The sequence below is a fragment of the Borostomias antarcticus genome (genome assembly GCF_949987555.1).
Source record: "Borostomias antarcticus genome assembly, contig: scaffold_121, whole genome shotgun sequence".
NCBI lineage: Eukaryota > Metazoa > Chordata > Actinopteri > Stomiiformes > Stomiidae > Borostomias > Borostomias antarcticus.
This window is the reverse complement of record NW_028175525.1, coordinates 174,710-196,369: the sequence shown is the minus strand read 5'-3', so window position 1 is coordinate 196,369 and position 21,660 is coordinate 174,710. Positions and strand designations below refer to the sequence as shown.

General features: G+C 48.8%; 1 protein-coding gene across 1 annotated transcript; it reads right to left on the bottom strand.

Moving 5' to 3' along the window:
- Nucleotides 1-11,281: 11,281 nt before the first annotated feature.
- cnpy4 (canopy FGF signaling regulator 4) lies at nucleotides 11,282-19,971 on the bottom strand. Its single transcript, XM_084463351.1, has 6 exons — nucleotides 19,846-19,971; nucleotides 19,383-19,509; nucleotides 13,732-13,828; nucleotides 12,633-12,755; nucleotides 12,142-12,259; nucleotides 11,282-12,050 (listed from the first exon to the last, which is right to left on the bottom strand). The coding sequence occupies exons 1-6, from the start codon at nucleotides 19,943-19,945 to the stop codon at nucleotides 11,941-11,943; spliced, it is 675 nt and encodes a 224-aa protein (XP_084319477.1). The 5' UTR covers nucleotides 19,946-19,971; the 3' UTR covers nucleotides 11,282-11,940.
- Nucleotides 19,972-21,660: the final 1,689 nt, after the last annotated feature.

Genomic DNA, 21,660 nt, shown 5'->3' with positions numbered 1-21,660 from the left:
TGGATCTGGGGTTTCATGAGGCCTCGTGTCTCTGCTGGGGGGGAAGGGTTCTGATAATGAATCAGTATATGTGCTGAGCGCTAATAGGGAGAGAGGTTGGGGGATAGGATCAGTATATGTGCTGAGCGCTAATAGGGAGAGAGGTTGGCAGATAGGATCAGTATATGTGCTGAGCGCTAATAGGGAGAGAGGTTGGGGGATAGGATCAGTATATGTGCTGAGCGCTAATAGGGAGAGAGGTTGGGGGATAGGATCAGTATATGTGCTGAGCGCTAATAGGGAGAGAGGTTGGCAGATAGGATCAGTATATGTGCTGAGCGCTAATAGGGAGAGAGGTTGGCAGATAGGATCAGTATATGTGCTGAGCGCTAATAGGGAGAGAGGTTGGGGGATAGGATCAGTATATGTGCTGAGCGCTAATAGGGAGAGAGGTTGGGGGATATTCCGGGCTGGGGGGTGATGATGAAGATGGCGCAGGGTCCGGGCTGGGGGGTGATGATGAAGATGGCGCAGGGAAGGTACAGGTAGCTGGAGGGGGGAGGATCAAGGAGTGTGGGGTCATGGTGGTAAATGGTTATAGTTTGTGGGGTGGGGGGGTCTTTGTGAAATTCCGGTTGGAATGGGTGTCCTGTTTCAGTAGGGGGCGTCTGGTCTGTGTGGTGGGGGTTATGAGGAGGGGGGGGCACATTCCCATGACATGATTTGCCACATGTCTTGGTCGCATTACATCGCTAATTAAACATAGACCCTCCCATTACAGATCAATGACTGATGGATGCTCCTCAGAGACTCTCATCCCTGGGGGTCTGTCAGTCCTCCAACGCCCCCCCCCCCCTCCCGGATGTTACTGGAAACGCCCCCATGGGCCGACCCAGAGTCCCTCGCTGCATGGAAACCAGATCGCCAGTCTGGCACCCCTTGTCAGCCCCGCCGGATATGGTTTCAACGGCTTTTCTCCGGCGCTTTCCATAAATTCACACGCCGCTTCGCCAGAGGAAGGTGAGCGGTGTTCCTCGATAATTAAGCCCTTTAATAGATGAGAATCACTACTACTGTACGTTCATATGCAAAACCTTTCTCATGTGGGGGGGTGGGGGGGGACAAAATAATGTTTGACAATGACAACCTTGAATTTCACAATCATCACAACAAAAGCCCTTAGGCCTGCATTCTCATAAACAGGATATCATCAAACACGGTTTTGTCAATAAAGTTCCACAGACTTCAGGGAACGTGTGCAGCTGGAGTGAATAGTGTTTAGGTGATGTCAAGGATATCTCCGGAGGTGGTCTTTATAGGCAGCTATGCATGGCTGGGCTTGGCCAACGCCTGGAAAAGTACTTGCTGACAACATGGGGCATGTTTACAGCACAGTCCAGCATGGCTGGAGACTCGTGTTCAAGCTGAAGAAGACTTATATATTTATATATATATATCTACAGGGTATAGAGGGTTAGATACAGGGTATAGAGGGTTAGATATAGACAGGGTATAGAGGGTTAGATATAGACAGGGTATAGAGGGTTAGATATAGACAGGGTATAGAGGGTTAGATATAGACAGGGTATAGAGGGTTAGATATAGACAGGGTATAGAGGGTTAGATATAGACAGGGTATAGAGGGTTAGATATAGACAGGGTATAGAGGGTTAGATATAGACAGGGTATAGAGGGTTAGATATAGACAGGGTATAGAGGGTTAGATATAGACAGGGTATAGAGGGTTAGATATAGACAGGGTATAGAGGGTTAGATATAGACAGGGTATAGAGGGTTAGATATAGACAGGGTATAGAGGGTTAGATATAGACAGGGTATAGAGGGTTAGATATAGACAGGGTATAGAGGGTTAGATATAGACAGGGTATAGAGGGTTATATATAGACAGGGTATAGAGGGTTAGTTGATAAGGAGATACTGAATGAGATAAGAAACACCACGCAGAAAAAAGAACCCTTTGTACTGAAACAAAGAACCCTTTGAAAGAAAAAGGTTCTATAGAACCCCATGAGTTCAATGCCCAAGTTGGATCTTTCTGACCTGAAAATGGTTCTATATGGAACCTTTTTTCAGAAGGTTCTTCTGTTGTTTAAAGGGGTTCTACTGTATAAACTGTAGCACCCTTTTGTTTTGAGAGTGATAGGTGGTTAAAGGACCCTATGTGGTTAGGGTTAGGGTTAGGGTTAGGGTTAGGGTTAGGTTAGGGTTAGGTTAGGGTTAGGGTTAGGGTTAGGTTAGGGTTAGGGTTAGGGTTAGGGTTAGGTTAGGGTTAGAGTTAGGTTAGGGTTAGGTTAGGGTTAGGTTAGGGTTAGGTTAGGTTAGGGTTAGGTTAGGGTTAGGGTTAGGTTTAGGTTAGGTTAGGTTAGGGTTAGGGTTAGGGTTAGGGTTAGGTTTAGGTTAGGTTAGGTTAGGGTTAGGTTAGGGTTAGGTTAGGGTTAGGTTAGGTTAGGGTTAGGTTAGGGTTAGGTTAGGGTTAGGGTTAGGTTAGGGTTAGGTTAGGTTAGGTTAGGGTTAGGGTTAGGGTTAGGGTTAGGGTTGGGTTAGGGTTGGGTTAGGTTAGGTTAGGTTAGGTTAGGTTAGAGTTAGGTTAGGGTTAGGTTAGGGTTAGGTTAGGTTAGAGTTAGGTTAGGTTAGGGTTAGGTTAGGGTTAGGGTTAGGGTTAGGTTAGGGTTGGGTTAGGTTAGGTTAGGTTAGGTTAGGTTAGGTTAGGTTAGGTTAGGTTAGGTTAGAGTTAGGTTAGAGTTAGGTTAGGGTTAGGTTAGAGTTAGGTTAGGGTTAGAGTTAGGTTAGAGTTAGGTTAGAGTTAGGTTAGGGTTAGGTTAGGTTAGGTTAGGTTAGGTTGGGGTTAGGGTTAGGTTAGGGTTAGGTTAGGTTAGGTTAGGTTAGGTTAGGTTAGGTTAGAGTTAGGTTAGAGTTAGGTTAGGGTTAGGTTAGAGTTAGGTTAGAGTTAGGTTAGAGTTAGGTTAGGGTTAGGTTGGGGTTAAAGGCTCTAACAGGTTTGGGAGTGAGCAGCTGCAGTGAACAGTGGACAAGACCGTGTCTAGAAACTGATAAAACGTTTAGAGGGGGTTAAGAAATGAGTGAAAGGGGGTAAATATGAAGGGATAAGAGACAGAATGAAAGGAATAAACACATGATATAAAGGGTGAATAAACACATGATATAAAGGGTGAATAAACACATGATATAAAGGGTGAATAAACACATGATATAAAGGGTGAATAAACACATGATATAAAGGGTGAATAAACACATGATATAAAGGGTGAATAAACACATGATATAAAGGGTGAATAAACACATGATATAAAGGGTGAATAAACACATGATATAAAGGGTGAATAAACACATGATATAAAGGGTGAATAAACACATGATATAAAGGGTGAATGAACACTGTGAATACGAGCGGCCCAGGGATGATACGAGCGGCCAGGAATGACAGGGTGGGATGAGAGAGAGCTAGCGAAGTCTCCGAACAGCACAGGAGGCAAGGTGAGATATAAAAGGAGGATTAGTAGTGAAAGATGGCGCCGTTAAAAGTGCTTATGGGGGTAGAAGGCAGGACTTTGCTACCTGTCAGCAGCTCCTCTTGCTGGTGGCTCTATGTCTAAGTGTGAGTGTGTGTGTGTGTGTGTGTGTGTGTGTGTGTGTGTGTGTGTGTGTGTGTGTGTGTGTGTGTGTGTATGTGTGTGTGTGTGTGTGTGTGTGTGTGTGTGTATGTGTGTGTGTGCGTGCGTGTGTGTGTGTGTGTGCGCGTGTGTGTTTTGAGCTGTGTTATAAGGAGCAGATGAGCTGGATTTGGCCGGTCTCACACGTTTTAACATTCCTCGTCATGGACAGAGCAGCCCGACAGCCATACTGAGCTACATACAGCATGGCCTGCCCAGCTAGCCAGCCCAGCACGGACCCACCATGACTACTGAGCTACATACAGCATGGCCCTAACCCAGCCCAGCCCAGCACGGACCCCACCATGACCGCCCAACAACACACAAGATGGTGGAAATGAGGAGCAGAAGGGGGAACACTGTGTTTTGTGTAAATATAATAAAACCGTTGGATAATTGAATATTTGTGCCACTACATGATACATGATAAATAATAAATTATATGATGCTGATGTGCAGTTTGCATAGAAACATAGTTGCCAGGAACTAGAGAGAGAGGGGGGGGGGGGCAGAGAGAGAGGGAGAGAGAGAGAGAGAGAGAGAGAGAGAGAGAGTGAAAAGAGGTCATGTTTACCTTAGCGTTTGAGCAACACAGCACGGTCTGAAATAGATAAGCTGTGTCTTACTCATTTTGCATCCTGCGTTTAGGCCTGGGGGCAACGTACGGTGTTAGGCTGTGTCTTAGGCTAAATAAAGTAGCCTAAATCTGATCAATTACAAGTTCAACCACATGGCCTACTGAAGTGTGAAGCTAAATCAGACGCCTGTCAGGGCATGTTGTCACAGCTGACAGTAACACCTTTGTTAATTTCCAATTGTCCCCAGCTTGTCAGAAACACAACACTGGCGGCGAGGAGAAGAGAGCCGCTCTCTATTCCCCCCGCATGCCTGTCCTGTCCACTCCTGCGCGAGACCAGAAGAGAGCCGCTCTCTATTCCCCCCGCATGCCTGTCCTGTCCACTCCTGCGCGAGACCAGAAGAGAGCCGCTCTCTATTCCCCCCGCATGCCTGTCCTGTCCACTCCTGCGCGAGACCAGAAGAGAGCCGCTCTCTATTCCCCCCGCATGCCTGTCCTGTCCACTCCTGCGCGAGACCAGAAGAGAGCCGCTCTCTATTCCCCCCGCATGCCTGTCCTGTCCACTCCTGCGCGAGACCAGAAGAGAGCCGCTCTCTATTCCCCCCGCATGCCTGTCCTGTCCACTCCTGCGCGAGACCAGAAGAGAGCCGCTCTCTATTCCCCCCGCATGCCTGTCCTGTCCACTCCTGCGCGAGACCAGAAGAGAGCCGCTCTCTATTCCCCCCGCATGCCTGTCCTGTCCACTCCTGCGCGAGACCAGAGTGTTATTCCACATGGAGCGGATTCCAGGAGCCCTGTTTTAGGTGTAATAATCTAATTTTAGTGGGGCGGTGAGGGAGGTGCAACTGACAGGCCGTACAAAATGGATTATCGCGGCTCGTATCTTTAGCTAAGGGCCGCTGTCCCTCAGGACAGGTTCTCACCTCCAACACACACCGTCAAACGGCCTCCCGTGAGGACAGGGTTAGGGTTAGGGTTAGGAGGACGTGAGGACAGCGGGCCTGCGACCAGAGAACAGACATGGAGCGACAGAGATTTGCCTATTTAAGAGCCTATATATAGGATCGCCTATAACATGCCAGACACCTCTGCTTGCTCGGACATATTTCAGTTTTGAATAAGAAAAACAGAGGCTATGCCAGATACGTTGAAAGAGGCGAGTTTCCTCTCAACTTACCTCTGTGTTCCCACGCTATAGTTTACTACCTTTCACACAAGTTGGCAACGCATCTTTCCGCGGAGGCTTCGCTTCAGTGTCGATATTGAAACACAGATGGAAATTAAATCATTGTCCGTGATTTCACAGAGTGATGTTATGCCAAAAACAAGAGGGGCATAATGGAAATGAAGACGAGGCCTCTTTGTAATTGCGTGATTACAGCCTAATCTATCATTTGTGATAATGACCATGAGACAAATTGAGAACAGAATTCTAGGTCTAAACTTTCTTTTAATCAATATTTCGATATGAGTCAATTCCTTACTTTAGGGTTTTAATGTCTAGCTATAATGTCCATGGCCTATCAAGTGAGCTCGGCATCTTCGATAAAATGACAGAGTCCAATCTGCATTTCAATCAAACTATTTTAATCAATAGTCTGAAATCAAATATGTAAATTGGTTAGAGACTATTCAAAATATAGGCGAGTTAATATCAGTCTATTGGGGCATCTTAGCTCATATGAGACAAATGACCTTGAACTGACTAAAATTAAATTGTATTATTATGATATGATTGGGATTGTAGTTGTTGTGGTCATTTTTATTATTATCAATGTAATAGTAGCCGAATGATTATTAACCTATTCGATGTGAACTTTGTCAAACTTTGACCATGAACAGGCTCAGGTTAGCCTATTTTGATGGGATCTTTTGTCTTCATTAAGGAGGGCAAATTGATCTGGTTGTTTTTAGGGTACTTGCCTTAGACAAATAGCCGTAAGAGAAAAGGTTGTATTTGGATCATTTAACACAAATGCTTCTATTCAGAAGGATTATTTTGGCAAGCATCTTCTTGCGCATAGGCAAGCTGTTACCCATTCCTTTCCACCCAAGCATGGTTTCTAGTAATTATATTCAATTTACTGAAACGAAACTACATTTACGCGTATTCAATGTAGGTATATTTAAATCCTAATTTATCATAATCATCGATTAATCTAGTCTTTCTCTTAGCTTTAACCTACATTAATCACGGCTCAGGCCGCGGGTTGCATTATTGTTATTGTCACGACGTTGTAGACTAACACATAAACAATAATTTAACTAAATTGCTAAAATAACAGAATAATAATAATAATTAAACAGAACTGATGTATAATTAAATATAGTAGGTAATACAACTTAACGCGTGCCTGTGTCTCGTTAGAAATTGGAAATCCAATCTGAAATGGACAAACTAAAAATGCTAGGCTGCCTTTGTCCTTCTTTTTTTAATATTATAAAGATACGTGGTTTATGAAAAGCCAGATTCATGCACCCGCAACCCACAATTTATTCCAGATGTTATGATTTTGGGCTATTTTGCAAATATGCGCCTCAATCAAACTCTCTAGGCTATCACTTTCAATAAATTGTGAAAGGTCGCATAACTAATCAAATCAATATGATATCTAGCCCTTTAGTTTTAGGGAAATACAGAATTTATTAATTAACCACATTTCCCCCATATGCAAAGTATTAAGCTGCATGAATAACATGTTGAATTAAAAAGTGTGTATTCCATCAAATATGATAGAAATTCGACATTTAGGACATTAAACGTTCTGTCATCTCATAGCCTATAGAGAGAAAGCATAAGCTTGTAGCGAACTTTCCACTCTCGCCGAACCCAACCAATCAACTTGTCAATGCCTGGCCGTTCCTTTCTAAATATATAACTCCTTCAGTTCCAAGAGAAAGAAACAACAACCAAACATTTACGAAAGAGTAGAAAATACTTAAAATAATCACCATGTGCGTCCCAATGCCTGATCTCCTCGCGCTTTCTGCTCATACGGATTCGGTCTGGATCAATAAGCACGCGGGCGCACAGGACAGTTCTCCAGAGATCCGGCAGCCCTAACCCTAACAGCCCTAACCCTAACCCCAACCCTCGGGAGGGGCGGTTCATATGAGATCCAGCAGCCCTAACCCTAACAGCCCTAACCCTAACCCTCGGGAGGGGCGGGTCACATGAGATCCAGCAGCCCTAACCCTAACCCTCGGGAGGGAGGGGCGGGTCACATGTTGACGTAAACGAACAGACGCTGTCGCCTCTCAAACAGCTCACATCTGCCAGCAAGCGCCCATAGGCTACACTGCACGCGAGGGGAGTCCTCCGACTCAAGTCCATCACAACTGGCGGGCAATTTGAGGATGCACTGAGACAACGTGGTTGTTAACCTTTATCAGTATGAATCATCAACGGCCTTGAAAGCTTCCATCCACCAATTTGTTCCAATTATCAAAGACTGAGGCTGGAAATACCTCAGTGGATAGTTCTCACATGTGTAGTAGAAGTAGTGATGAGGCATGAAGAAAAGCTGATACAGATGGAACGCATGAAATAAAAGAAAGAGAAATGGAGGAAGGACGGGGGGATGGGAGAGGAGGAAACTTTCCCAGAGAAACACATAAAACTGATTGATGACTTCCCTGGAGGAATGTTTCCCCAGGTGTGTGTGTGTGTTCATGTATAGTTACACAGAGAGTCGTTTAGAAATGCTATCCTTGGAAGGAGGACAAGAGCAATAAAGTAAATTGAAGGTTTAAATGGTGTGATTGTGCATCATCACCATTACACTTTGGCATGTATTTTGTACAAAGACACTACACATAGCCCCGAGTACGGTGGTATAAACATTGTTTGACTTGATTTGATGGGTCTATGGCATGAAATGGGGATGGCTAGATAGACATAGTAGACATCTAAGCACAACCCCTACCAAAAACAATAAGATACAATAGCTTGGCACGTGGCCCACATATGTAAGAGGGTAAATTTGGTTCCTTGGCCAATTTCTGTACCCCCAGGCAAGCTGATGGTTGTTGTGCCAACAAGATGATAGTCAGCTATGCCAAGTTCTGCCAAGTATTTTCCCCCCTCAAGTCAACATGCATGGCTTTTGACAGAATCAGAGCAGATTGCACAAGTTATTGACGTTGCAGGTGTTTGTGCCAATGCAGGCGGCCAGCTGTAGACAGTGTTTTTGTGCGTGGCTGACCAGCCGCGCAGCTAGCATAGCGTTGGTCGGGTTATCACTCCCTCCCTCCCTCTCTCCCTCCCTCCCTTACTCCCTCTCTCCCTCCCTCCCTTACTCCCTCTCTCAATGTTGGCCTGCATCTCTCTGTTGGCACCACAAGAGGCAGTAGTCCCAGCACACCAAAATCAAGCAGGACACCAAAATCAACCTGCCGACCTTCACTGTACGAGTAGAGTAGTGGTCAGAGCATTGGACTCCCACCTGGGAGACCAGGGTTCAGGACCTGGTGGGGATGACTTTATGGGACTATACTAGAGATATAGAGATACTAGAGACTATACGAGAGAGTGTGGCGTGGATGGAGTTTCAGCACACCCGAATCCGCGTGCACTCATCAATCATCCACCTGCCACCCACCCGACGTCATTATCTTCTAAAATGTAGAGACCCGCCCCCAACCCGCCACACATGAAGTTACTGTATTTACATTTAAATGATGTCCAGCCGTTCGTGCTCATTCGCTTTTCATATAGGCGCATTTTCTTGACTTAAACAATTTAAAGATTATAGGCTCGCTTTCGCAGGATCTCGGTTGACGAAGTGGTCGAGGGTATTTGAGTGAGCTGCTGGCAGGTCTCGCGCTTTCTCGCAGTTGTTATAATATAATATATATAATTATAGTTGTTATTAAATACGAATATAACTGACAAATCCACCCGCAATCCACCCAAAATTAATCACAATGTTGATTTTTATTGGCCCACCCACCCGCGGATGTCGCAGATATATCCGCAATATTGGCATCTCTAGACTAGACCCCAAACCTCCACACGTTCATCCTCTCACTCCAACCTTTACCCCTTGTCTTATAGGTCAGATCCTGTCCCAACCCTTATTCTAACCCCAGTTGATGTTATGGAAGCTCTTATTGTGCTGGATTAGCATTGGAAGCATTGGAACTGATGTGTCCAGGCGAAAAGACCTATCTTAATTTATCACACATTATTTCATGTCATTTCAATTCACAGCTATTTCAGTGGCATGACCAGCTTCCGTCCTACCAGACCTGAACAGAAACAAGCCAGCCACGCACATAAGCCAGGCTGGACCTGGCCTGGTTCTTCAACCTCATCCAATCGTTTATCCCCTTTCCACCACGTCCCTGACTACAGTACCATGCTGCTGCAAGGAAGACGGTGCACACAACATACTGTGATAGCACGTTGTTTACAAAAGCACTTCGTCTTCTGGTCAGGGAATAAAGCATTCATGGGAATTGGAGTTGAGGTTCCCTCATTGCACCACAGCAACCTCAGCCTCTGAAAGGCGAGGTATTCAACACACACTGACCCTAACCCTAACCCAACACACTGACCCTAACCCTAACCCTAACCCAACACACACTGACCCTAACCCTAACCCTAACCCAACACACACTGACCCTAACCCTAACCCTAACCCAACACACACTGACCCTAACCCTAACCCTTAGCTCTCAGAATCCCTCCCTACGGCCCCGTCGTGAGAGGTGGAAGCAGGTACAGCTGATGTTCAGGGCTCTGGTGAAATTCACAGGCCAATCACCTATGAAGTGGATAAAAACATGATTACAGAAACATTGATGAGAAGATGGGTGGGAACTGTTCATCAACAGCTTGTGTTCCAAAAGGAATAGAAAGGCCTGAGTACAAATACTGCATTATCACACTGTACCAAACTTCATCACCCCACCATACTCAATGTGCTACACTGAGCGGATGTAGGATTTCCAGCAATGCTAGGGGTCATAGGTCAAGAGGGGCTGTGATGTACAGTAACACTGGGCCTCCCCTGGACTGTCAGACAGGCTCTCTTCAGCTGGACCCAGGGCTGGTGGTCAGGAGCTGGACCCAGTTCTGTAGGCCGAACCCCCTCCATCTGGACCTCAGAGGTGAGCAGGGCCCAGTTCTGTAGGCCGAACCCCCTCCATCTGGACCTCAGAGGTGAGCAGGACCCAGTTCTGTAGGCCGAACCCCCTCCATCTGGACCTCAGAGGTGAGCAGGACCCAGTTCTGTAGGCCGAACCCCCTCCATCTGGACCTCAGAGGTGAGCAGGACCCAGTTCTGTAGGCCGAACCCCCTCCATCTGGACCTGAGGTGAGCAGGACCCAGTTCTGTAGGCCGAACCCCCTCCATCTGGACCTGAGGTGAGCAGGACCCAGTTCTGTAGGCCGAACCCCCTCCATCTGGACCTGAGGTGAGCAGGACTTCAAACTGACGTTGGAACGGTGGACTGTCTCTGCAGCGTAACGTTGGCTCTTCCCGTCTAAACTGAGGCCTCTATGATTCTAAACTGAGGCCTCTATGATTCTAAACTGAGGCCTCTATGATTCTAAACTGAGGCCTCTATGATTCTAAACTGAGGCCTCTATGATTCTAAACTGAGGCCTCTATGATTCTAAACTGAGGCCTCTATGATTCTAAACTGAGGCCTCTATGATTCTAAACTGAGGCCTCTATGATTCTAAACTGAGGCCTCTATGATTCTAAACTGAGGCCTCTATGATTGGAAATACCACAAACTCTCACAGTAGAATATCCCAGCTCAAATCTAAATACACAGCAGTGTCCCCGTATCACCTAGCAGCACTACCATGACTTTGGGGGTTGCAGTTGATAAATCCTAAAAAAAAAAATAAATGATTGCATGCATTCTCATAATCAACCACAAGGTGGCTGTGTTGTACACAATATAAAAATCTGGGACTCCTTCCATCAACACACCTGTGACCCATTAGCAACATGTTGACTTTACTGGTCATTTCTCCCGTTGCGACTCCTCCAGTGCCTGAGACACGTCTTAAACTCTCCTTATTAGAGACCTGTTTAATATAGACACTCAACCCAGTCGAGTATCATATAAACATTGTTTATCCAACATTTAAATCTGTATATATATATATTGTATTTTTGGAACATGGGATCAGGAAAAAATGTACCTAAAGTAGAAGGGTTTAGGGTGTAACAACAACACTGATATGTAACAGGAATCTCACCTCACTCTTCAAGTGACCTTCTTAGGCTACAAACCCAGTATAATGTAGTGTTTATAAAATGAAAGAGCGTTCTTACTTTAGAATATCAACCTCTTCACTGATAAGGCACATTTATGTAGCTATAGAGGGATATTATATCTTTTGTAAAAACCATGAAACATTTATATGCAGGAGCACACACACACCACTAGATGGCCTCGTTTGTTAAACTGTAGCTCTGTAGAACACAAGGAGGTGTTCACCGACAGCAGAGCTGTGAAGTACAGACAGTTCTGGAAGAAGTCCTGTAGGTTGTTGTGGGTCTCAAAGTGGCAGGATTGGCTGATAGTCGACGCAGAATCAATACTTGACTGCCTGGTTTTGCTGTGAATGTAGTGTTGTGACTGTTGGTTGAAGAGGGAAGAGAGGGGTCTTCAGATGGGTAATTCAGTTCTGTGATAGAGGAGATTGTTTGTCAGCCATTTTGAACTGCATCACAGCTCTCCAGCGTCGTGCGTCTTTCCTCCTCCTTCCTCTCCTTCGCTCACGGCCTCTTCAGCTCCCTTACTCCCCATGTCCCCCTTCCACACCTCCTTCAGGCATTCTGAGAGAGAGTATTTTGACAGATTGTAACGTAAAAGAGAGAGAGAGAGAGAGAGAGTGTGTGTGTGTGTGTGTGTGTGTGTGCGTCTGACCTTGTTCTGAGCTCTTGAGGACGTGGTTCTCACACAGGAAGTGCTCCAGCCGTTCCTCCTGATGGTGGAAGTACCAGTCCTCCACCACCTCCTCGTACTCCTCCAGCATCGTCTCACACTGAAACACACACCATCAAAACATGAACATGCATGTAGATACAGTCTCACTCACACACACACACACACACACACACGCGCACAAACGCGCGCACACACACGCGCACACACGCGCACACACACACATACACACACACAATATATATGGGACACCCAACGGAATGCGTGTCCTGACGGTTGTGGATGATGGAGATGTTCCAGAGCCTGGGAGGAGAATAACAACCAACCCATACGAAGAACAACAACACATACAATGAAACACACACGCATTAAAATATGAATATACACATAGATAGATACTCCCACATACACACTCACACACACACACTGAAACACACACACGTACACACTCACACTGAAACACACACACGTACCTGTTTCTTCATGTCAGACACCTCGACCGACGGCTCGTCCCAGAGCTCGTAGGGGAGGCCGAGCTCCACCTTCACCCCCTTATTCACCAGGTTCTTCAGGGTGGACATGGTCTGGCTGGTCCCCTGCACACACACACACACACACACACACACACACACACACACACACACACACACACACACACGCATAAACACACACACACGCATAAACACACAGACATGCACGCACGCACACACATATAAACACACACACACGCACACACAAACACACACACACACAGAAACACACAAACACACACCACACACACACACACATACAAACACAGACACACACACACAAACACACACACACAAACACAGACACACACACACAAACACGCACACACAAACACGCACACACCGCTCAGCAGATGTAGCAGGGCTCTTAACTCATTTTCCCCCCGTCCTCCCAGAACCGTCCTCCCAGAACCATCCTCCCAGAACCATCCTCCCAGAACCATCCTCCCAGAACCGTCCTGAAACACAATCTAATATCTCAATCTAACCCTAACCCATCCTATTCCCCCCAGCCTCCCAGAACCGTCCTGAAACACAATCTAATATCTCAATCTAACCCTAACCCATCCTATTCCCCCCAGCCTCCCAGAACCGTCCTGAAACACAATCTAAGCCGCCCTGTAATGGATGTGGACCATCCCGGATTTAAAATCACTGTTTTTCTACATGATAATAGAACTACTGATCACTGAACTACTGATCACTGAACTACTGATCACTGAACTACTGATCACTGAACTACTGATCACTGAACTACTGATCACTGAACTACTGATCACTAAACTACTGATCACTGAACTACTGATCACTGAACTACTGATCACTAAACTACTGATCACTGAACTACTGATCACTGAACTACTGGCTGTTGGAGAGTTGGAGCGAGAAAGCGCAGCATCGAAACCGTTTCAAATACACAATTCAACATGAGACCCAACGAATCAATGATAAAATGTGTTGCCAACTATTTTTAACCGGCATGCGCAACACGGTCAAAACGCGGTGTGTGTGTGTGTGTGAGTGTGTGTGTGAGTGTGAGTACCTTGGCATAGCGCAGGCTGCCCGGTCTCTCAGCGTGGACGCTGTACTGCAGGATCCCCTCACAGATGTTGTCCACTGCCTCTGTGAGACGAGTTTCTCTAGGTCACACACACACACACACACACACACACACACACACACACACACACACACACACACACACACACACACACACACACACACACACACACACACACGTTTTTGGTACATACACTTGACATACAGCACCTTCAAAGCTTCTTATCAAGAACTACCAATCATGGGTGATGTCATTAGTGTCCGGGCGTCACGCTGGGGTGTCAGGGTCCCCCAACCGTTCCCTCTCATCTCATCTGGGGTGTCAGGGTCCCCCAACCGTTCCCTCTCATCTCATCTGGGGTGTCAGGGTCCCCCAACCGTTCCCTCTCATCCAAACCAGTGTGAAAGAGCTGGATAAATGAGAGTATTCTGACACTCTTCCCAGAGTTCCTCTGCTCCAGTCTCGGTAGGGGTAGGGGTAGGTAGGGTCTCAGTATGGGTAGGGGTAGGGGTAGGTAGGGGTAGGGGTAGCTAGGGGTAGCTAGGGTCTCAGTAGGGGTAGGGGTAGGGGTAGGTAGGGTCTCAGTAGGGGAAGGGGTAGGTAGGGGTAGGGGTAGGGGTAGCTAGGGTCTCAGTAGGGGAAGGGGTAGGTAGGGGTAGGGGTAGCTAGGGTCTCAGTAGGGGAAGGGGTAGGTAGGGGTAGGGGTAGCTAGGGTCTCAGTAGGGGAAGGGGTAGGTAGGGGTAGGGGTAGCTAGGGTCTCAGTAGGGGAAGGGGTAGGTAGGGGTAGGGGTAGCTAGGGTCTCAGTAGGGGTAGGGTAGGTAGGGGACTTACGAGGTGTTGTATTTGATGCTTCAGTCTCAGTAGGGGTAGGGAGTCTCAGTAGGGGTAGGGGTAGGTAGTCTCAGTAGGGGTAGGGGTAGGTAGTCTCGGTAGGGGTAGGTAGGGGTAGGGGTAGGTAGTCTCAGTAGGGGTAGGGGGTCTCAGTAGGGGTAGGTAGTCTCAGTAGGGGTAGGGGTAAGTAGTCTCAGTAGGGGTAGGGGAAGGTAGTCTCAGTAGGGGTAGGTAGGGGTAGGGGTAGGTAGTCTCAGTAGGGGTAGGGGTAGGTAGTCTCAGTAGGGGTAGGGGTAGGTAGACTCAGTAGGGGTAGGGGGTCTCAGTAGGGGTAGGGGTAGGTAGTCTCAGTAGGGGTAGGTAGGGTCTCAGTAGAGGTAGGGGTAGGTAGTCTCAGTAGGGGTAGGTAGTCTCAGTAGGGGTAGGTAGTCTCAGTAGGGGTAGGTAGTCTCAGTAGGGGTAGTGGTAGGTAGTCTCAGTAGGGGTAGGTAGTCTCAGTAGGGGTAGGTAGTCTCAGTAGGGGTAGGTAGTCTCAGTAGGGGTAGGGGTAGGTAGTCTCAGTAGGGGAGGAGATGACGACAGCCTTCACGTGGCCTCCTTCGTGAGTAGCAAGAATTGGTGCAAGACCAGCTTGCAAAACTAATGTCGCCAACCAGTCATCACCCAGCTGGCAGGCCGAGGTGCAAGAGGCCGGAGGGACATCGAACGTCCACGTCAGGACGGGCGGCCATCCCGACCATCGAGCACCAGGTCCTGTCAGTGCTCCAGCTTAATGTAGAGGGCCTCACCACCGCCAAACTGGAAGTCATCCACCACCTCGCCGACTCCCACAGAGTAGCAGCCGTCCTCCTCCAGGAGACACACTGTGACAGTGACAACATCCTCAAACTGCCCGGATTCCAGCTTGCCGGATCCATCCACAGCAAACAACATGGACTTGCGACCCTTGTCAGGGATGACCTTAGCTGGACAGCCACTGGCCAATCCCCACCAGGCTCGAGTATCGAATGGCTGTCCACTAAAGTGCAGATCACATCGGTTGTCAATGTCTACAAGCCCCCACCATCAACGCTGACCATGGCATCTCTCCCGCTAGCACCTGCACCCGCCATCTATGCAGGGGACTTCAACTGCCAAAACACAGACTGGGGTTACAGCCACACAACACCAAACGGAGACACTAAGCCAATGGGCCTCCAGCGCCAATGCGTTGCTGTTGTTTGATCCAAAAGAACCTCCCAGCTTCTTTTCCGCACGCTGGAATACCCACACCAACCCGGACCTGGCCTTCGCTGTGTGCCACACGGCCCAAAAGCCGGAGAGACGCGTCCTGGAAAGGTTCCCCCGCTCACACCACTGACCGTCCATCATAAAGGTCCCATCCCTGGTGCAGCCAGTAGCAGGGAAACCCGTCAGGAGATGGAACTTTCGAAAGGCAAACTGGCAGTCATTCACTGAGGAGACAGAAAGAAAATCAGTCTGCCTCCCAGACCCAGACAATGCCGACGTGGACGTCGGGTATGCAGCGTACTGCAAAGTACTCCTTGGGGCAGCAAGGAAAACCATCCCCCGTGGCTTTAATGCAAAGTACATCCCGGGCTGGGATGAAGAGTGCAGCCACCTCCTGCATTTCCACCAGCAGGCAAGCTCCAGGGAAGAAGTGGATGAGTCCGCAACGGCACTCCTGCAGAAGCTGGACACCACCCGAAGGTCAAGGTGGACCGAAGTTGTGGAGTCAATCGACTTCACCCACTCTAGCCGCAGGGCATGGCGGACTATCAACCAGCTCACAGGCAGAACACCATCGGCCCCCAGGTGCCCAGTAACGGCAAACTCCATCGCCTCACAGCTCCTCAAGAACGGCTGCTTCCCGGGTGCAGATAAAAACTTTGCCCGCACAACATCACACGAGGTGTCCTCCTTATGTAGGGCGGCCAGTGTGGATGCTAACCTGTCAGGAGACTTCACAACCGCTGAGCTCCAGACAGCCATGAGCAAAACCAAACAAGGGAAGGCACCAGGGCCTGATTACATCCACCCTGAGTTTGCAATCCACCAGAGCGCAAGAACATCTGCATGGCTCTGTTCGTTCTACTCAGCATGCTTTCGGAGGTCCAAGCTCCCGAAGATCTGGCGCCGTGCTGCTGTCATAGCCCTTCCAAAGCCAAACAAACCTGCTGAAGACCCTAAGTCCTACAGACCAATATCACTGCTCTGCGTCCCATTCAAGATCTTGGTGAGGATGATCCATAGCCGCATCGAGCCAGTAGTGGACCCACAACTTCCACGGGAACAAGCCGGTTTCCGCCGCGGACGGTCAACGGTCGACCAGGTGACACTGCTCACTCAAGACATTGAGGACAGCTTCCAGCAAAAACAGAAGGCTGGAGTAGTGTTGCTTGACCTTACAGCTGCCTACGACACCGTCTGGCACCGTGGACTCCACCTAAAGCTGCTAAAGACCATCCCCGACCGGCACATGGTGAAGTTCATCATGGAGATGCTGACGAACCGCAGCTTCACCTTAAAGACCAGTGACGGACAATAAAGCAGGCTCAGGAGGCTGAGGAATGGCGTCCCGCAGGGGTCTGTCCTCGCACCAATGCTGTTCAACATTTATATCCACGACCTACCGGAAACAACATCCCGGAAATATGGCTACGCTGATGACCTGGCCATCATGATGCGACGACCAACATGGGAGGCGATGGAAGTCGGCCTAAACCACGACATGGACACCCTAGCAGCCTATCTGCGCATGTGGCGCCTCCAGCTCAGCATTGGCAAGACAGTGTCAGCAGCTTACCACCTCAACAACAGCGAGGCAAGAAGGGAACTGGAAGTTTTTGTAAACAACAAGCGCCTGGAGTGCCAGCAAGCCCCGCGGTACCTCGGTGTACGCCTGGATAGGATACTCTCCTTCAAACAACACCTTGAAGAGGTGACGGCCAAAGTGTCATCAAGGGTCTCACTAATCCAATGTCTCGCAGGAACTAGCTGGGGTGCAACCGCCAAGGTGCTTAGAATCTCCACCCAAGCCCTGGTCTTCTCTGCAGCTGAATACTGTGCCCCAGCCTGGTGCAGAAGCCCTCATGCCAGGAAGGTCGACATTGCGATAAATAACGCTCTGCGGACCATAACTGGCTGCCTGAAGCCCACTCCTGTGTGCCACCTGCCAGTACTAGCAGGAATTGCCCCGGCCGGCCTCCGACGAGAGGCTGCTACCCTCGCCCTAGCAAGGAAAGCCCAAAGACACGACTGGCATATCTTGCACAACACCACCACAATGCCACTGCCCCCCCATAGACTCAAGTCCCGCCACCCGTACAACAAGGCGGCACAAGATCTGCTCAGGTCCATCCCTGAGGACCAGTCTACAGAGGCATGGCTGGCGGCAGCCTGGAAGCAGGAGTGGGAGTCGGCCGGGCCTACACGCATCCACCGTTACATCCAGGACCCGGGAGGCGGTATTCAAGGAGAGGAACTGCCGCGCCGGAAATGGACCCTGCTGAACCGCCTGCGAACTGGGGTCGGACGCTACAGAGCAACAATGAGGAAGTGGGGCCTGGCAGACGGAGCAACGTGTGAGTGTGGGGAGCCGGAGCAGACAGCTGAGCACATAATCACCGCCTGTCCCCTGTATAAACCACCCTCGGAGGCTGGCCTCTTCGATGTGGGACCTGAGACGAGGGCGTGGCTATACGCTACTGAGCTGGACATCTGATGATGACACACGAAAGAAGAAGAAGTCTCAGTAGGGGTAGGGGTAGGTAGTCTCAGTAGGGGTAGGTAGTCTCAGTAGGGGTAGGTAGTCTCAGTAGGGGTAGGTAGTCTCAGTAGGGGTAGGGGTAGGTAGTCTCAGTAGGGGTAGGTAGTCTCAGTAGGGGTAGGGGTAGGTAGTCTCAGTAGGGGTAGGGGTAGCTAGGGTCTCAGTAGGGGTAGGGGTAGGTAGGGATAGGTAGTCTCAGTAGGGGTAGGGGTAGCTAGGGTCTCAGTAGGGGTAGGGGTAGGTAGGGGTAGGGGTAGGTAGGGTCTCAGTAGGGGTAGGGGTAGGTAGTCTCAGTAGGGGTAGGGGTAGGTAGTCTCAGTAGGGGTAGCTAGGGTCTCAGTAGGGGTAGGTAGGGGTAGGTAGTCTCAGTAGGGGTAGGGGTAGCTAGGGTCTCAGTAGGGGTAGGTAAGGGTAGGGGTAGGTAGTCTCAGTAGGGGTAGGGGTAGCTAGGGTCTCAGTAGGGGTAGGGGTAGGTAGTCTCAGTAGGGGTAGAGGTAGGTAGTCTCAGTAGGGGTAGGGGTAGGTAGTCTCAGTAGGGGTAGGGGTAGGTAGTCTCAGTAGGGGTAGCTAGGGTCTCAGTAGGGGTAGGGGTAGGTAGTCTCAGTAGGGGTAGAGGTAGGTAGTCTCAGTAGGGGTAGGGGTAGGTAGTCTCAGTAGGGGTAGAGGTAGGTAGTCTCAGTAGGGGTAGGGGTAGGTAGTCTCAGTAGGGGTAGGGGTAGGTAGTCTCAGTAGGGGTAGGGGTAGCTAGGGTCTCAGTAGGGGTAGGGGTAGGTAGGGGTAGGTAGTCTCAGTAGGGGTAGGGGTAGGTAGTCTCAGTAGGGGTAGAGGTAGGTAGTCTCAGTAGGGGTAGGGGTAGGTAGTCTCAGTAGGGGTAGAGGTAGGTAGTCTCAGTAGGGGTAGGGGTAGGTAGTCTCAGTAGGGGTAGGGGTAGGTAGTCTCAGTAGGGGTAGGGGTAGCTAGGGTCTCAGTAGGGGTAGGGGTAGGTAGGGGTAGGTAGTCTCAGTAGGGGTAGGGGTAGGTAGGGGACTTACGAGGTGTTGTATTTGATCTTGCGCCGGCGCCTCCCCGTGTCCAGCACCTCGCCCAGCTCCAGCACCTCCTTAGAGCGGCCCGTCTTCTCCAGGGACGCCTGCAGCTCCACCGTCAGAAACTTACACACTGTTTTACACACACACACACACACACACACACACACACACACACACACACACACACACACACACACACACACACACACACACACACACACACACACACACACACACACACACACACACACACACACACACACACGGGTGCATTGGTTTCGATGCATTGTGTGTGTGTGTGTGTGTGTGCGCGCGAGAGAGAAATAGCAGGCAGATTTTGTCAAAAACAATGCATCAGTTAGCTAACTACCTAGCGAGCTAGCTTAAGTTAAGACAGTCAAAGCCAATACGTAACTTGTTCGCTAGATAAACACCCAAACCCAAACACCCTAACCCTAACCCTTACCTTCGCATTTATTCGGTAGTCTCTCGTCCTGCTCTGCCCAAGCTAAGCTGCAGACGCAGAGAAAAGCCAACAGGAACATTTCCATTGCGAATATTCCCATTCTATGCTTCAACTTTCCCACATCGAGGGTTGATGCTCCTTCAGGCGAACAAGCAGCTGATGAAGATTCGATGAAGGACAACTTGTCGATCACAGATAACATCGACCATATTACCAAAGTTGCTGCAACTTGCACAGGTAAGTATTTGATTTTTTTCATGCCATCGATTGCCTACTTAGACGGAATACATATCTAGAGCATGTTATCAATTTATGAACAATGAACGTAGTTGTTGGAAGCCTATGTGTGTCTCTCAGTTGAGTTTACTTTGGTATTTTTAAAGACTAGCAGGTAGACAGGCTGAAGCTCTGGACAGTGTGGTCTATTTATAGAAGTGAAAGTGATTAATTATGACCCAGTGGGTGTAGAGGCGGGGTCTCTGTTGACAGACTGGTTTGGGAGAGGAAAATAGTTGAGATATTGAGAAATGGACCGAAGGGAGTTTGCGAATAGATTGAGAAGGAAAGGTGTATTAATAGCAATGACAATGTAAGGAAATGGCTTCCAATTAAATATTTCTTAGGTTTAATAGGCTACGTGTCCTTGTCATCAACCTGTGACCTAGATTTGTAGGAAATCTGATGGATTTACTGCAGACCTATATGGGTTAGGGTTAGGGTTAGTCTCTAGTCTAAAACATTAGTTTTATCTCCCGGGATGATAATAAATGATTAGATGGATTCCATATTCAGACATCTTCTAACCCTCCAGACAACTACCCCAACCCTTCACACAACTACCCCAACCACCCAGACAACTACCCTAACCCTTTCAGACAACTACCCCAATCCCCCAAACAACTACCCCAATCCCCCAGACAACTACCCCAACCCCCCAGACAACTACCCTATTTCATCAGCAAATGATATGAAATGGCCCAGGTGATTGGGTTAGGGTCAGGTGATTGGGTTAGGGTCAGGTGATTGGGTTAGGGCTCAGGTGATTGGGTTAGGGTCAGGTGATTGGGTTAGGGCTCAGGTGATTGGGTTAGGGTCAGGTGATTGGGTTAGGGCTCAGGTGATTGGGTTAGGGCTCAGGTGATTGGTTAAATGGGGTATATAAGACTCAGGGCTCCGGAGGGCTCAGATGTCACATGCTCTCAAATGACAACAGATACAAGACAGACAGAGAGAGCGAGAGGGAGAGAGAGAGAGGGAGAGAGAGGGGGAGAGAGAGAGAGAGTGAGAGAGAGAGAGGAAGAGAGAGAGAGAGAGAGAGAGGAAGAGAGAGAGAGATGGAGAGAGAGAGAGAGAGAGGGAGAGAGAGAGAGGAAGAGAGAGAGAGAGAGAGAGAGGGAGAGAGAGAGAGGAAGAGAGAGAGAGAGAGAGAGGAAGAGAGAGAGAGAGGAAGAGAGAGAGAGAGAGAGAGAGGAAGAGAGAGAGAGATGGAGAGAGAGAGAGAGAGAGAGAGAGAGAGGCAGAGGTGAGGGTTGTGCACATATAGAAAACACAACTTCTTCAGCCAGTGCAGTGGGAGGAAAGGGTTCAGGAGGAGGACACAACACAGAGCACAGAATACCGCCCCTGAAGAGAGGAGCAGGGAGGAGCAGAGAGGAACAGAGGAGAGAGAGGAACAGAGGAGAGAGAGAGAGGAGCAGAGAGGAACAGAGAGGAACAGAGAGGAGCAGAGAGGAACAGAGAGGAGCAGAGAGGAACAGAGAGGAGCAGAGAGGAACAGAGAGGAACAGAGAGGAGCAGAGAGGAACAGAGAGGAGC